The sequence below is a fragment of the Pseudophryne corroboree genome, chromosome 6, assembly GCF_028390025.1.
Source record: "Pseudophryne corroboree isolate aPseCor3 chromosome 6, aPseCor3.hap2, whole genome shotgun sequence".
In the NCBI taxonomy this organism is placed as follows: domain Eukaryota; kingdom Metazoa; phylum Chordata; class Amphibia; order Anura; family Myobatrachidae; genus Pseudophryne; species Pseudophryne corroboree.
In genome coordinates, this window is record NC_086449.1 from 226,869,052 (window position 1) to 226,884,020 (window position 14,969).

Below are 14,969 nucleotides of genomic sequence, written 5' to 3' on the forward strand. Positions count from 1 at the left end.
TCAGTCCTTTCGTCCCTATAAGAGTCATATCTGCCCAGGGATAGAGGAAAGGGAAGAAGACTGCAGCAGGCAGCCCATTCCCAGGAACAGAAGCGTTCCACCGCTTCTGCCAAGCTCTCAGCATGACGCTGGGACCGTACAGGACCCCTGGATCCTACATGTAGTATCCCAGGGGTACAGATTGGAATGTCGAGACGTTTCCCCTTCGCAGGCTCCTGAAGTCTGGTTTACCAAGGTCTCCCTCCGACAAGGAGGCAGTATGGGAAACAATTCACAAGCTGTATTCCCAGCAGGTGATAATCAAATTACCCCTCCTACAACAAGAAAAGGGGTATTATTCCACATTATATTGTGGTACTGAAGCCAGAAGGCTAGGTGAGACCTATTCTAAATCTAAAAAAAATTTGAACACTTACAAAGGTTCAAATCAAGATGGAGTCACTCAGAGCAGTGATAACGAACCAGGAAGAAGGGGACTATATAGTGTCCCGAGACATCAGGGATGCTTACCTCCATGTCCAAAATTTGCCCTTCTCACTAAGGGTACCTCAGGTTCGTGGTACAGAACTGTCACTATCAGTTTCAGACGCTGCCGTTTGGATTGTCCACGGCACCCCGGGTCTTTACCAAGGTAATGGCCGAAATGATGATTCTTCTTCGAAGAAAAGGCGTCTTAATTATCCCTTACTTGGACGATCTCCTGATAAGGGCAAAGTCCAGGGAACAGTTGGAGGTCGGAGTAGCACTATCTCGGATACTGCTACAACAGCACGGGTGGATTCTAAATATTCCAAAATCGCAGCTGATCCCGACGACAAGTCTGCTGTGCCTAGGGATGATTCTGGACACAGTCCAGAAAAAGGTGTTTCTCCCGGAAGAAAAAGCCAGGGAGTTATCCGAGCTAGTCAGGAACCTCCTAAAATCAGTGCATCATTGCACAAGGGTCCTGGTAAAGATGGTGACTTCCTACGAAGCAATTCCATTCGGCAGATTTCACGCAAGAATTTTTCAGTGGGATCTGCTGGACAAATGGTCCGGATCGCATCTTCAGATGCATCAGCGGATAACCCTATATCCAAGGACAAGGGTGTCTCTCCTGTGGTGGTTACAGAGTGCTCATCTTCTAGAGGGCCGCAGATTCGGCATTCAGGATTGGATGCTGGTGACCACGGAGGCCAGCCCGAGAGGCTGGGGAGCAGTCACACAAGGAAAAAATTTCCAGGGAGTGTGATCAAGTCTGGAGACTTTTCTCCACATAAATATACTGGAGCTAAGGGTAAATTTATAATACTCTAAGCTTAGCAAGACCTCTGCTTCAAGGTCAGCCGGTATTGATCCAGTGGGAAAAACATCACGGCAGTCGCCCACGTAAATAGACAGGGCGGCACAAGAAGCAGGAGGGCAATGGCAAAAACTGCAAGGACTTTTCGCTGGGCGGAAAATCATGTGATAGCACTGTCAGCAGTGTTTCATTCCGGGAATGGAAACTGGGAAGCAGACTTCCTCAGCAGGCACGACCTCCACCCGGCAGAATGGAAACTTCATCGGGAAGTTTTCCACATGATTGTAAACCGTTGGGAAATACCAAAGGTGGACATGATGGCGTCCCGTCTGAACAAAAAACGGGACAGGTATTGCGCCAGGTTAAGAGACCCTCAGGCAATAGCTGTGGACGTTCTGGTAACACCATGGATGTACCAGTCGGTGTATGTGTTCCATCCTCTGCTTCTCATACCTAAGGTACTGAGACTTATAAGACGTAGAGGAGTAAGAACTATACTCATGGCTCCGGATTGGCCAAGAAGGACTTGGTACCCGGAACTTCAAGAAATGCTCACAGAGGACTTATGGCCTCTGCCGCTAAGAAGGGACTTGTTTCAGCAAGTACCATGTCTGTTCCAAGACTTACCGCAGCTGCGTTTGACGGCATGGCGGTGGAACGCCGGATCCTAAGGGAAAAAGGCATTCCGGAAGAGGTCATTCCTACCCTGGTCAAAGCCAGAAAGGAGGTGACCGCACAACATTATCACCACATGTGGCAAAAATATGTTGCGTGGTGTGAGGCCAGAAAGGCCCCACGAAGAAATTTCAACTCGGTCGATTCCTGCATTTCCTGCAAACAGGAGTGTCTATGGGCCTCAAATTGGGGTCCATTAAGGTTCAAATTTCGGCCCTGTCGATTTTCTTCCAGAAAGAAGTGGCTTCAGTTCCTGAAGTCCAGAAGTTTGTCAAGGGAGTATTGCATATACAACCCCCTTTTGTGCCTCCAGTGGCACTGTGGGATCTCAACGTAGTTCTGGGATTCCTCAAATCACATTGGTTTAAAACCAGTCAAATCTGTGGATTTGAAGCATCTCACATGAAAAGTGACCATGCTCTTGGCCCTGGCCTGGACCAGGCGAGTGTCAAATTGGTGGTTTTTTTTTCTCAAAAAAGCCCATATCTGGTTGTCCATTTGGACAGGGCAGAGCTGCGGACTCGTCCCCAGTTCTCTCCCTAAGGTGGTGTCAGTGTTTCACCTGAACCAGCTTATTTTGGTGCCTTGCGCCTACTAGGGACTTGGAGGACTCCAGGTTGCTAGATGTTGTCAGGGCCCTGTTAATATAGGTTCCAGGACGGCTGGAGTCAGGAAAACTGACTTGCTGTTATCCTGTATGCACCCAACAAACTGGGTGCTCTTGCTTCTAAAGCAGACTATTGCTAGTTGGATGTGTAATACAATTCAGCTTGCACATTCTGTGGCAGGCCTGCCACAGCCAAAATATGTAAATGCCCATTCCACAAGGAAGGTGGGCTTATCTTGGGCGGCTGCCCGAGGGGTCTCGGCTTTACAACTTTGCCGAGCGGCTATTTAGTCAGGGGCAAACACGTTGGTAAAATCCTACAAATTTGATACCCTGGCTAAGGAGGACCTGGAGTTCTCTCATTCGGTGCTGCAGAGTCATCCGCACTCTCCCGCCCGTTTGGGAGCTTTGGTATTATCCCCATGGTCCTTTCAGGAACCCCAGCATCCACTAGGACGATAGAGAAAATAAGAATTTACTTACCGATAATTCTATTTCTCGGAGTCCGTAGTGGATGCTGGGCGCCCATCCCAAGTGCGGATTATCTGCAATACTTGTACATAGTTAAAAAAATCGGGTTATTATTGTTGTGAGCCATCTTTTCAGAGGCTCCGCTGTTATCATACTGTTAACTGGGTTCAGATCACAGGTTGTACAGTGTGATTGGTGTGGCTGGTATGAGTCTTACCCGGGATTCAAAATCCTTCCTTATTGTGTACGCTCGTCCGGGCACAGTATCCTAACTGAGGCTTGGAGGAGGGTCATAGGGGGAGGAGCCAGTGCACACCACCTGATCCTAAAGCTTTACTTTTTGTGCCCTGTCTCCTGCGGAGCCGCTATTCCCCATGGTCCTTTCAGGAACCCCAGCATCCACTACGGACTCCGAGAAATATAATTATCGGTAAGTAAATTCTTATTTTCACACTGCTCAAATAACCCGGTATCGACCTGGTATATTGCCGGTTCGCTGTGCGGTGTGAAAGGGGCCATGATGAATTCTCAGGTCACCTGACCCGGTATTTCAACCCCGGAATAAAGCCGTGTTATTCCCAGGTTAAATACCAGGCCAGGTGCAATGTGAACAGGTTGCCGGGTCAGGACCTGCTACTTGGGACCTGTTCACTTTATAGGGAGAGGCGGCGTGGAGAAGATCTCAGCTACCAGTGCCGCCTCCTGGGTGCGACCTGGCATTTGTGATGTGGAAGCGGTATAAATGAGCCATTGAGCCAGTATTTATATTATAACGACACAAGACAATGGTTGAATTGTGATAGATTTTAGATTGCACAAATTTTCATCTGTTTATTTCACTCTTTTATCTTATATTTTACCATTTTAAGACACAATAAAATTGTGAAATATTTTAATGCATATCAATAAAGTATTACTCTTAATATATTTATTATTAGTCCCAGTGCACCCTTGAAACTACTTGCATTTTCTTGAGATTGTGATCCCCAGCCCCAGTGTCTGTGTTGTAGTGTATGATACTGTATACTGCCTTGTTCTCATTAAGTTGCTTTTAAAACAGCCAGTAGAAAAGAAAACGTCTTAAAATGCTAAATAATGTCATGTAGTAGTCGCACTTTTCCTTGTCTGTATCTCTGTTCTGCTTTTACATATGCCAATGAATATGCATGCAGAAATTATACCTGTTAGACAAAACATTGTGGGGAGTACCATGGAATATTGCTTCCTCCAGGTACATTTATATGAAAAGAGATTAGCGTGATACAAATTATTATTATTTTCTTTTTTGTTGATATTGCATATAAAGTTCATTACAATGTTTTATCCCTTGTATTCAGCCACTAACCTAGTTTTCTCTTGTTTGTCAGGGCTCAAATGTTAACACAGAACAGGAACCAGCGTTTGAAGTGACTGCTGATTTATGTCACCAGGATGTAGAGAAACCCGACACTGATAAACCTCTGGACTCTCAGGCTGACTTACATAGCAACTCTGACTGCAGAGATGAGCCTACAGTGACCCCATTCAGGGAGGAGGGCTGCCTGGGTGACAGGGTCGAGGAGCTTTGCCTTAAATATAACAGTGAGGTGGAAACTGTGGGTGTGGATGTTGTGAGTAAAAGTAATGATGTAGACACAAAAGAGGAAAAGGAGGGGAAAGAGCTTATTGTAGAGGCACAGAATACACTCGTTACAAACCAGCAGATGCAAAGCTGTTCCACGGATGCGCAGGCTGCCGAAACGCTTCTGTGCGGTGGAAATCTAAATGCGGAAACTGGAATGAACTCAACTGGAATTGTTTTGGACCACAAAGGCCTGTGTATGAGAGATAATACGGGTGAGGAAATGATAACTGCTACAGAGAGAACGACTGCAGACGTTGCACTTACGGAAGCTCCAGACAAAGCCACTGATCTCACCCAACACGTCAGTGGGGAAATGGGGCAGGCTATGTATTGTTACTGTACTAGTGCAGCAAGCGCCATTGAAACACCGTGTCATGCAGGCAATAGTGAACAGGAAACTGGTTTAATAGCACCCTTAGTTAATGACAGTCACCCTGTTGATGCAAACAGTAACCACTTGAGTCCAGAAGTGCTTAGTTTACGCCTTCTAGCTGAAGCAGCGCTGTGTGACGTGGAATCGGGACAGCCACGCGGTTTGGGCTGCAGTGAAAAACTGGACTCTAAACAAAGTAAACTAAGTGAGATAACCGCAGAAGACAAAAGTTTTAAAGAGCTTGCTGACCATTTAATACTAACTGCTGGTGAAAAAAACCCAGTCATGGAGGTGGACAAATGTATTGATAGTGTTTTGCAGTTAGTAAAAGGAAGTGAAACCCAACTTCCCCCAGTTTCTGAAAATGTGATTACAACAGCGGTCAGTGCAAGCCAGAAAGAATCTGAAGTAATCACTAGTGAGAATGCAGCTGTTACACAGAGAGACTGCACAGAGACCTCTGTCAGTACAGACAGCAAAGTACAAACTGATGCGCTGTCTATACCTGTTAGTGCAGAAGACACTCCTCACATACACAGTGCAGTGGTGTCCCCTGGGGCTACGTTAGGAAATGTGATAGGTGAAAATAGAATAACAACAGAAATACCAATTAATACTTGCTCTGAAAATGCACAGTCCACAGAGCCTCTCTTATTGCCTTGTCAGAATGAAATGGAAAATATAGATTATGAGACAGCCACTGATTCTCTAGCAGGATACAATGCAAACAAGCAAACTGTGCATCTCCCGCCTATTGAGCCTAGCATGGAAGCGTGCATTGCCGAATTGATTGAGTCAATAATCCAAGCAGCACTTGCTGTTACTGCCAATGTACAGCAGCAGATCTCAGGTACTGGTGACCAGCTTCCACCTGCTGGACAAACAGAACCACTGCATAAGGATAAAGAAATAGCACTGTGTGCTGAAGGCACGTTGAATAAAGACTCTGACACTCCCTCTCTGTTAAATGATCATGATTGCCTGAAAAACCAGGAAGTATTAACAGAGGAATCAGTTCTCAGTAATGCAAGTACTGAAATGCAGGAGGCTGCTGTGACTACAACTTGCCAGCCAAACACACTCCCGGGTTCTGAGCTGCCCCTGATCACTGACGCAATAGACGGTGGACGCAGTTTGATGCATGGAGAAACAGATAACCAAGCTCTACAAGAAGATATTGTGAGTCTGCCAATTTTGGATCAGTGTGCTAAACCAAACACTGGTGATGGGGAATGCAGCCTGCAACTGGAGGAACAAGAGGTAAAACTTGTCAAAGATCCTAAAGAGATTGCAACACTTGATAACCTAACTGAGCAGAAACATTCTGTGGGTTCAGTCTGTGAAGGCGACACAAAAGTCATGGTTGAAAAGGAAACTCTGGAAACTTCCCCACAAGACATGTTGGATACAGAAACATTAAGTGTTGTTGCTTGTGATAAGGAGGAGCCCGAGGAGGTTGTCAAGGAGTCAAATGTAGAGTATGACATAGGTGATGATGATTCTGAAGTGCTAAAAGTCTCCAGAGCATCGCTCCATCCTATAGCAGAGGAGTCATTAGCCAATGGTGACTCCAGTTCTGACACTGCATCAACAAGCAGTGAGAGTTCCTCTGCCCTTAGTGATTCAGAGAAGTCTGTTGGAGCAGATGACGAGGATGCTAGGAAAGCACTGGATCCATTTTCGCATGCAGTTGATTGCCTCTGTGACGATGAAGAGGCTGCTGCACTTGACAGTGCATTAATGGGCTTTAATGGAGCATTATCTATGGAGGAGTCAGTGACTGCAGTTTCTGGGGTAATGTTGAGCGAAAGCGCTCAGCCTCCCAGTGTCCAGCGGTCAGAGTCCTTTCACAATAAAGAGGATTATGTGCAGGATGCAGGTGACGGCTCTCATGTGCTGAAAGAGGAAGACTCTGGTTTGGATTTATCTGTAAACTTGGAGGAGACACTATGCCCCAGCCTATCTGACACCGAGATCGTCTCAGGTAATTTGTATTATTGTTTATTTTATTTTACCTGTAATGTATGTCATTGTAGATACATTTATGTCTATTCTCTAGTCCCGAATTGCCTGCGTAAATGCTGTATGATTACGAGAATGTAAAATAAAGCTGTAGTTCTCATGTCGGTATACAGTTCCTGTGGTTGTTGCATCCTGCCACACCTGTAAAAATTACCAGTATGTACATTTTAATTTAAGAACGCAAACCACAAAAAGAATCTATTGGCAAAGTCTATTTCCTCTCATCCAGTTTTGGAAATGATGAACACTACTTCTACAGGCTTTGATTTTTATTTTTTGTTAGTCCTAATGTACAATGCTGCTGCAAACAATGAGAGAACAGCCTTTATATTCCTGTTGTGTTTATTGATTGATAAAATGTTATTAACTGAATGTCTAGCTAAACATCCATCCACCATACATTAACTGTTCCACTGCCATGTACTCATGTATTACATGCAATAAATCGCCACAGTCTACTCTTACAACCGACTGTTTCATATTCTAGCAAACACTGCACATTAACAATACTGGGAATTTCAATCTAAAATGGGCAGCATTCCTGACCACTTCAACTTTCCCTACGTAATACTGTACTATTCTGCTATGGAGTAGTAGGGGAGACATTTCAGCTTTATATAGGAGTGGCTGAAAGCCGACACCTGGCAGAGATAATTGCCGCTAGCTCCTATTTTTCCTCTGGCTTAGCTGGTCTGACTACTGTGTTGTAGGCAGTGATTAATTGTACACCTGCTATCAGATGTGTGCTTTCATTTGCAGATGACATTTAAATGGCCCATGAATAGAAAACACTCACAAATCAGTACTAGTATGAGAGTAAGCTTACAGTACTATGATAAATAACTGTCAGTAACACTCCATCGTATCCATGTTATTTGTTTTGGATCTTTCCTGTTATATGCACGCTTCTCCTGTTATGTGCCCACCTCTGCCATTATCTGCCAGCTGCCTCCTGTTATATGTGGCCCGCTGCTGCCATTATCTGCCTACTTCTCCTGTTATTCACTAAACTTTGTAAATAAGACAGGTGCCCACACCCAGTCAGTAGAATCCATGTGAGCAAAGGTGACATTTAAGAACAAAACCCATTGGTGGGCACTCATAGGAGCATGTTGGAATCGTTCCTATGTGAATCTATAGTGGAGGGCAGATAACAGGAAAGAGGTGTTATATGATATCCCGGTGATCGGGATACCAGCGGTCAAAAGAAGGACCACGGTATCCTCATGGAGACAATCCCGACAGGGGCTAGGTAAGTATACTTACCCTACCCCAATACCACCCTAACCCTCTCTTTCCCGAAGCCTAACTCTAGCCACCCCTCCTCCCTCGGCAGCCTAACCCTAACCTTCCACCCCCACAACCTAACCCATAGGTCTGCAAACTCGGTCCTCAGGACTGCACACAGTGCATGTTTTGCAGGTAACCCAGCAGGTGCACAGGTGTATTTATTACTCACTGACACATTTTAAAAGGCCTCACAGGTGGAGCTAATTATTTCACTTGTGATTCTGTGAGGAGACTTGCAAAACATGCACTGTGTGGGGTAATGAGGACCGAGTTTGCAGACCTATGGCCTAATTCTAACATACATACTTTCAGTATGCTGGCGTCTGCGTTTTATCTTGCGCTGGTTTTTCAGCTTCGGCATTATGGCTGCTTGTCGGAATTCCGACTGCTAGCATCCTGACTGTTTCCCCAGGAAAGATCCTTTATTTTTATAACGCCTTTTACAATTCTTTAGTTTTATTTGTAATACTGAATAATAAAACCAGCATTCCCGGTTATTAGCTGCCGAGTGATAAACTGATTACCCAAATAGTGTCAGGTTTTTTTTTGTATCATTTGCCACTAGACATTCATTTGGTGCAATTACTGTAGCAGTAGTACTAGTACTGCTGGGGGGGGGGGTCTTCAGGTTGCTGGCGGCCGGGCTCCCGGCGACCACCATACCGGCGCCGGAATCCCGACCACCGGCATACCGACATCTTTTCTCCCTCTTGGGGGTCCACGATCCCCCTGGAGGGAGAATAGATAGCGTAGCGCTCCACTGTGCCCACAGCAAGGGGCTCATTTGCGCTCGCCCAGCTGTCGGTATGCTGGTCGCTGGGAGCCCGACCGCCGGCAAACCATACTACATCACTGCTTGGTATGTGCATAGGTATTTCTAGCCCCACACTTCATTGTCACTGTGTGTACTATACCGTATATACATTCATTACATATTCTATTCTAATTGCCTGGACTAATTCATTATTCATTCATATTCTGTTTATACCTTAAAGCACATGGACATTCATACATACTGTTCATACATTATTGTAGAGATTATGGCCCCAACATGCACTAATTGCTAAGAGAGGTTATGTTTAGCCTACTTTAAGAAATCAGCATAAAAGAGATACAAATGCATAGGGTTTTTTTTTAATCAAAGCTCGGGAAGAGATGATATTGTGAGAGTTTAAGTACTACTGTAGCTAATCAGCTTCTACCTTACATGTTAAACAGTGTTTGGAAATTACAGTTAAAAGCTGATTGGTTGGTTTTTTATCTTTCCCAATGTTATCTCTTTCCAAGCTTTGATAAATACCCCCCCTTTTCCTCTAGTCGCCTCTGAAAATTTAAATTCACTCGCTGAACCCGTCAATGGCAATTGGATTTTGACTGGATTGGAGACATCACTTTTGGTTTACAAAATCACCATGCAGGCTACAGTATGGCCATTGACACCTGTAAACAGATTCAGTTGTTTTTGAATGGACCAGAAGGGGACACCCAAAGCTTTATTCACAGGGTACTGCAGTTATTGAGTGTGAGAATTTCTCAGAAGCATGTCTTGATTGATCAGGCTAGGTGATAGTTTTACACCACACCCAGGAATTTTGGCCAGTCTCTGCCTGTGTGTCCCTGGCCGTAATCCTATCGAGAACAACCTTAATGTCTGCTCTTTTTGGGCCCTAGGGCAGTCTTTTGTACTCATAATGCAGGGCATATGCCTTTAGATAAAACTTGCCATCAGACAGGCAATTACCTGACATTGCCATAAACTGTCAGATAATTGGTCTATTTGTCCGATGGTTAGTATATCCACGGTCAGATCCAAGCAGCAAATATTGCATCTTTTGTGCATGCTGAGAGGATTCCTATGCCCGATAGAGCGTTCATTGCTGCTCTGTCACGTCCATACACTGTACAAATATAGGGGTATATGCAATTACCGGCGAATTGCGGCAATTTTTCGTCCGTTTTTTAATTCGACACAATTCGACCGTCGAATTCCGGCAAGTGGGTGCCGGAATTCAACATATTCAATAAAAAACGGATTCGACAGTCCCGCTGTCAAAAACGGCCGATTTGACGGATTTTGATCCGATTTTTAAAAAACGGGAAAAAAAACAAAAAAATATTGCGTGGGGTCCCCCCTCCTAAGCATAACCAGCCTCGGGCTCTTCGAGCCGGTCCTGGTTCTAAAAATCCAGGGGAAAAACTGACAGGAGATCGCCCGTATTTTTAAAACCAGCACCGGGCTCTGCGCCTGGTGCTGGTGCAAAAAATACGGGGGACAAAAAGAGTAGGGGTCCCCCGTATTTTTTACACCAGCATCGGGCTCCACTAGCTGGACAGATAATGCCACAGCCGGGGGTCACTTTTATACAGCGCCCTGCGGCCGTGGCATTAAATATCCAACTAGTCACCCCTGGCCGGGGTACCCTGGGGGAGTGGGGACCCCTTCAATCAAGGGATCCCCCCCCCCCAGCCACCCAAGGGCCAGGGGTGAAGCCCGAGGCTGTCTCCCCCCCCCCCCCCCAATCCAAGAGCTGCGGATGGGGGGCTGATAGCCTTGAGAAAATTGAAAGAATATTGGTTTTTCCAGTAGTACTACAAGTCCCAGCAAGCCTCCCCCGCAAGCTGGTACTTGGAGAACCACAAGTTCCAACATGCGGGAGAAAAACGGGCCCGCTGGTACCTGTAGTTCTACTGGAAAAAAATACCCAAATAAAAACAGGACACGCACACCGTGAGAGTAAAACTTTATTTCACAAATGTCGACACATACATACTTACCTATGTTCACACGCCGACCTCTCTCCACTTGTCCAAATAGAATCCACGTTGTACCTGTGAATAAAATTATACTCCCCTCAATCCAGTGTCCGGATCTTTTAAAATAATCCTCGTACTTGGCAAAACAACAAAACGAACACCCGGACCAAACGGACTGAAAGGGGTCCCATGTTTACACATGGGACCCCTTTCCCCGAATGCAGAGACCTCCCCGTGACTTACTATCACGGTGTGCGTGTCCTATTTTTATTTGGGTATTTTTTTTCCAGTAGAACTACAGGTACCAGCGGGCCCGTTTTTCTCCCGCATGCTGGTACTTGTGGTTCTCCAAGTACCAGCTTGCGGGGGAGGCTTGCTGGGACTTGTAGTACTACTGGAAAAAACAATATTCTTTCAATTTTCTCAAGGCTATCAGCCCCCCATCCGCAGCCCTTGGATGGGGGAGACAGCCTCGGGCTTCACCCCTGGCCCTTGGGTAGCTGGGGGGGGACCCCTTGATTGAAGGGGTCCCCACTCCCCCAGGGTACCCCGGCCAGGGGTGATTAGTTGGGTATTTAATGCCACGGCCGCAGGGCGCTGTATAAAAGTGACCCCCGGCTGTGGCATTATCTGTCCAGCTAGTGGAGCCCGATGCTGGTGTAAAAAATACGGGGACCCCTACACTTTTTGTCCCCCGTATTTTTTGCACCAGCACCCGGCGCAGAGCCCGGTGCTGGTTTTAAAAATACGGGGGATCCCCTGTCAGTTTTTCCCCCGGATTTTTAGAACCAGGACCGGCTCGAAGAGCCCGAGGCTGGTTATGCTTTGGAGGGGGGACCCCACGCAATTTTTTTTCTGATTTTTAACATTCCATTTAAAAAAAAAATAATAATAATAATAATATTTTTAAAAATATATAAATAATACTTGTGCCTCCAAAATAGACAAACCTAGTGTTCACTCTAGGATTTTTTTAGGGCAGGGTGCTGATCACGGGGAGGGCACATTTTTCATTCGTGAGGGCACATTTTTCATTCGTGAGGGCACATTTTTAAGTTAGAAGGGCCAAATCAGGTACATACTATAATGCTTGGTGCTCCCATTCCTATAGGTGAAAGCATGGACAGTGCGCGCCGGAGGCGTGCAGCAAAAATTTAGGGGAGTTGTTTCGTGGGGAAGGGGCGTGACCACATAATAGTACCAAATCACATTATACCACACAATAGTGCTGCTTATACACATTGCACCAGGTAGAACCTCCTATACACACTGCGCCAGGTAGAGCACGTTATACATATTGCGCCAGATAGAGCACGTTATACACATTGCACCAGGTAGAACCTCCTATACACACTGCGGCAGGTAGAGCACGTTATACATATTGCGCCAGGTAGAGCACGTTATACACATTGCACCAGGTAGAACCTCCTATACACACTGCGCCAGGTAGAGCACGTTATACATATTGCGCCAGATAGAGCACGTTATACACATTGCACTAGGTAGAACCTCCTATACACACTGCGCCAGGTAGAGCACGTTATACATATTGCGCCAGGTAGAGCACGTTATACACATTGCGCCAGGTAGAGCACGTTATACACATTGCACCAGGTAGAGCACGTTATACACATTGCACCAGGTAGAACCTCCTATACACACTGCGCCAGGTAGAGCACGTTATACATATTGCGCCAGATAGAGCACGTTATACACATTGCACCAGGTAGAACCTCCTATACACACTGCGGCAGGTAGAGCACTGAGGCACACTGCACCAGGGAGAGAACACTGAGGCACACTGCACTAGGGAGAGAACACTGAGGCACACTGCACTAGGGAGAGAACGCTGAGGCACACTGCACTAGGGAGAGAACACTGAGGCACACTGCACTAGGGAGAGAACACTGAGGCACACTGCACCAGGGAGAGAACACTGAGGCACATTGCACCAGGGAGAGAACACTGAGGCACATTGCACCAGGGAGAGAACACTGAGGCACACTGTAACAGGGAGAGAACACTAGGAGGAAGGGGAGGACGGGCACAGGGCAGATGCAGAGCGGCACTCACAGTTGCGGAGGAAAGCGCTGTGCCGGGTCAGCGGGGTCGGTCTCTTGATGCTGACGGCGGAGCCCAGGTCAGCGCGCAGCGCCATGGTGAGGGGGAATCAAACCATGCCGGAGGACTGGCGGGAGACACCGCAGGCTCTGATTGGCTGCTCCTCCCCACTGCACGCTGGCCCTGTCTCCGCCTTCAGCTGAGAGCTATCAGCGCGGCGGGGGGGAGAAGTGCCAGCGCGGCGGGGGGGAGAAGTGCCAGCGCGGCGGGGGGGAGAAGTGACAGCGCGGCAGGGGAAAGAAGTGACAGCGCGGCGGGGGAAAGAAGTGACAGCGCGGCGGGGGGAGAAGAGCAGTCCTTAGCAGGGCGGCAGGGCGGGCACAAACGGGCAGGGCGGCATTCTGTCACTCAAAAAAGGGGCAGGGCGCAGCGCCCTGCAAAAGAAGCTTAGAGTGAACACTACAAACCAAGTACCTAATCCCTTCTAATATAAATAGATATGCTATTACCAATAAAAAAACACACAAAAAAAACGTGTTTTTAAAATTTTTTATTAGATTCCGCCAGCAAAGTATGGCGGATTGAAGATGACGAATTTACTGTCTAAAAGCACTGTTGTCGAATTTACAAACTTCAATTGAATATACTTTTGTCGAATTGCAGCATTTGTACCATTGCAGAAATGTTGAATTTGACAAATGTCGAATTTCAAAAAGTCGAATTTGGAAAGTCCGTTTTTTTGACGAAAAGTACTGAATTGCATTGTCGAATTTTTTTTTTTTTTTTTTGCTAAAATGTCCCGTTTTTCGACATTTTCGGGAATTCGACCGCAATTGCATATACCCCATAGGGTTTATAATTGTACAATGTATGGCTGTTCTAAGGCTTCTCACCTGAGTTCATATATTCACAGGCCGAATGCTAGACCTTTTTTCTGCTTGATTTGTTTTTTTGTGAAAGACCGTACCATAGGTTCTCGATATTTCCATAGATCTAGATGGTAATTTGCTCACAGATGTTTGGAAAAGGTAGGTTGTTGGGCATGACTAATTATATTCTTTTTATTTAGCATTTCTTCTTTTTTTTCCGTTGTGAAGATCTACAGATGGGTATTAAAAGAAACCCATAACAATATTGACATAAATAGAAATGAGCATTGAATGGAATATTTTGTGAGTTGGGTGTAATATATTACCTGGAGAATATATTGTCCTTGTGGTATTCTATCAGGAGAGTGGATATCTAATTGAATTCCCTCTGTTGTTTTTCTTGGGTCATAGGTTTGTGTTTTTATACTCTATTCTACATTCACAGCTATCTGCAAAAACTACTCACAATGAATTCTTTATGATTTGTCAGGCTACTGAGGCATTGTTTTGAGGAGTTCCGCAAACTATTCATACCTCCTGGTGTTTGGTGATCTTCTGCCAGCATTCGGTGGGCAAAGACAAGTCAGGGCAAAACTATGTAATAATTGAGTAGGAGGTTACAAGTCTCCTTTTAAACAACAATGGTTAGTCCCCACAGGTCTGGGTGAGGCATTTTCTTTGGATGGGGTACAATATTTTAGGCAGTTGACAAGACAGATTTTCCTTCCAAGAAAGATCAGAGGCAGAATTGACTTGTACATGTGTCTGCAGATTTTGTAACATATGAGAGCGTAGGCTTATTATTACTGCGAATTTAAACAGAAACCCATCAAAACTATAAAATGTAATTTCTGTGCTTGCTTTTATGTGTATATGGTGTTTGTGTCTATTTCCAGGTCTCTTCCGCCAGATACACTAGCTCCAGGGTACGATTTATAGCT

The 14,969-nt window shown here is 45.8% G+C and overlaps 1 protein-coding gene across 7 annotated transcripts in view; it reads left to right on the forward strand.

The window, feature by feature from the left end:
* AKAP13 (A-kinase anchoring protein 13) overlaps nucleotides 1–14,969 on the forward strand; it is a 532,570-nt gene that overhangs the window by 341,357 nt on the left and 176,244 nt on the right. For all 7 annotated transcript variants that reach the window (XM_063925738.1, XM_063925741.1, XM_063925740.1 and 4 more), the window contains one exon: nucleotides 4,403–7,016. In XM_063925738.1, coding sequence (XP_063781808.1) covers nucleotides 4,403–7,016 — 2,614 coding nt within the window. The remainder of the gene's footprint in view (nucleotides 1–4,402; nucleotides 7,017–14,969) is intronic.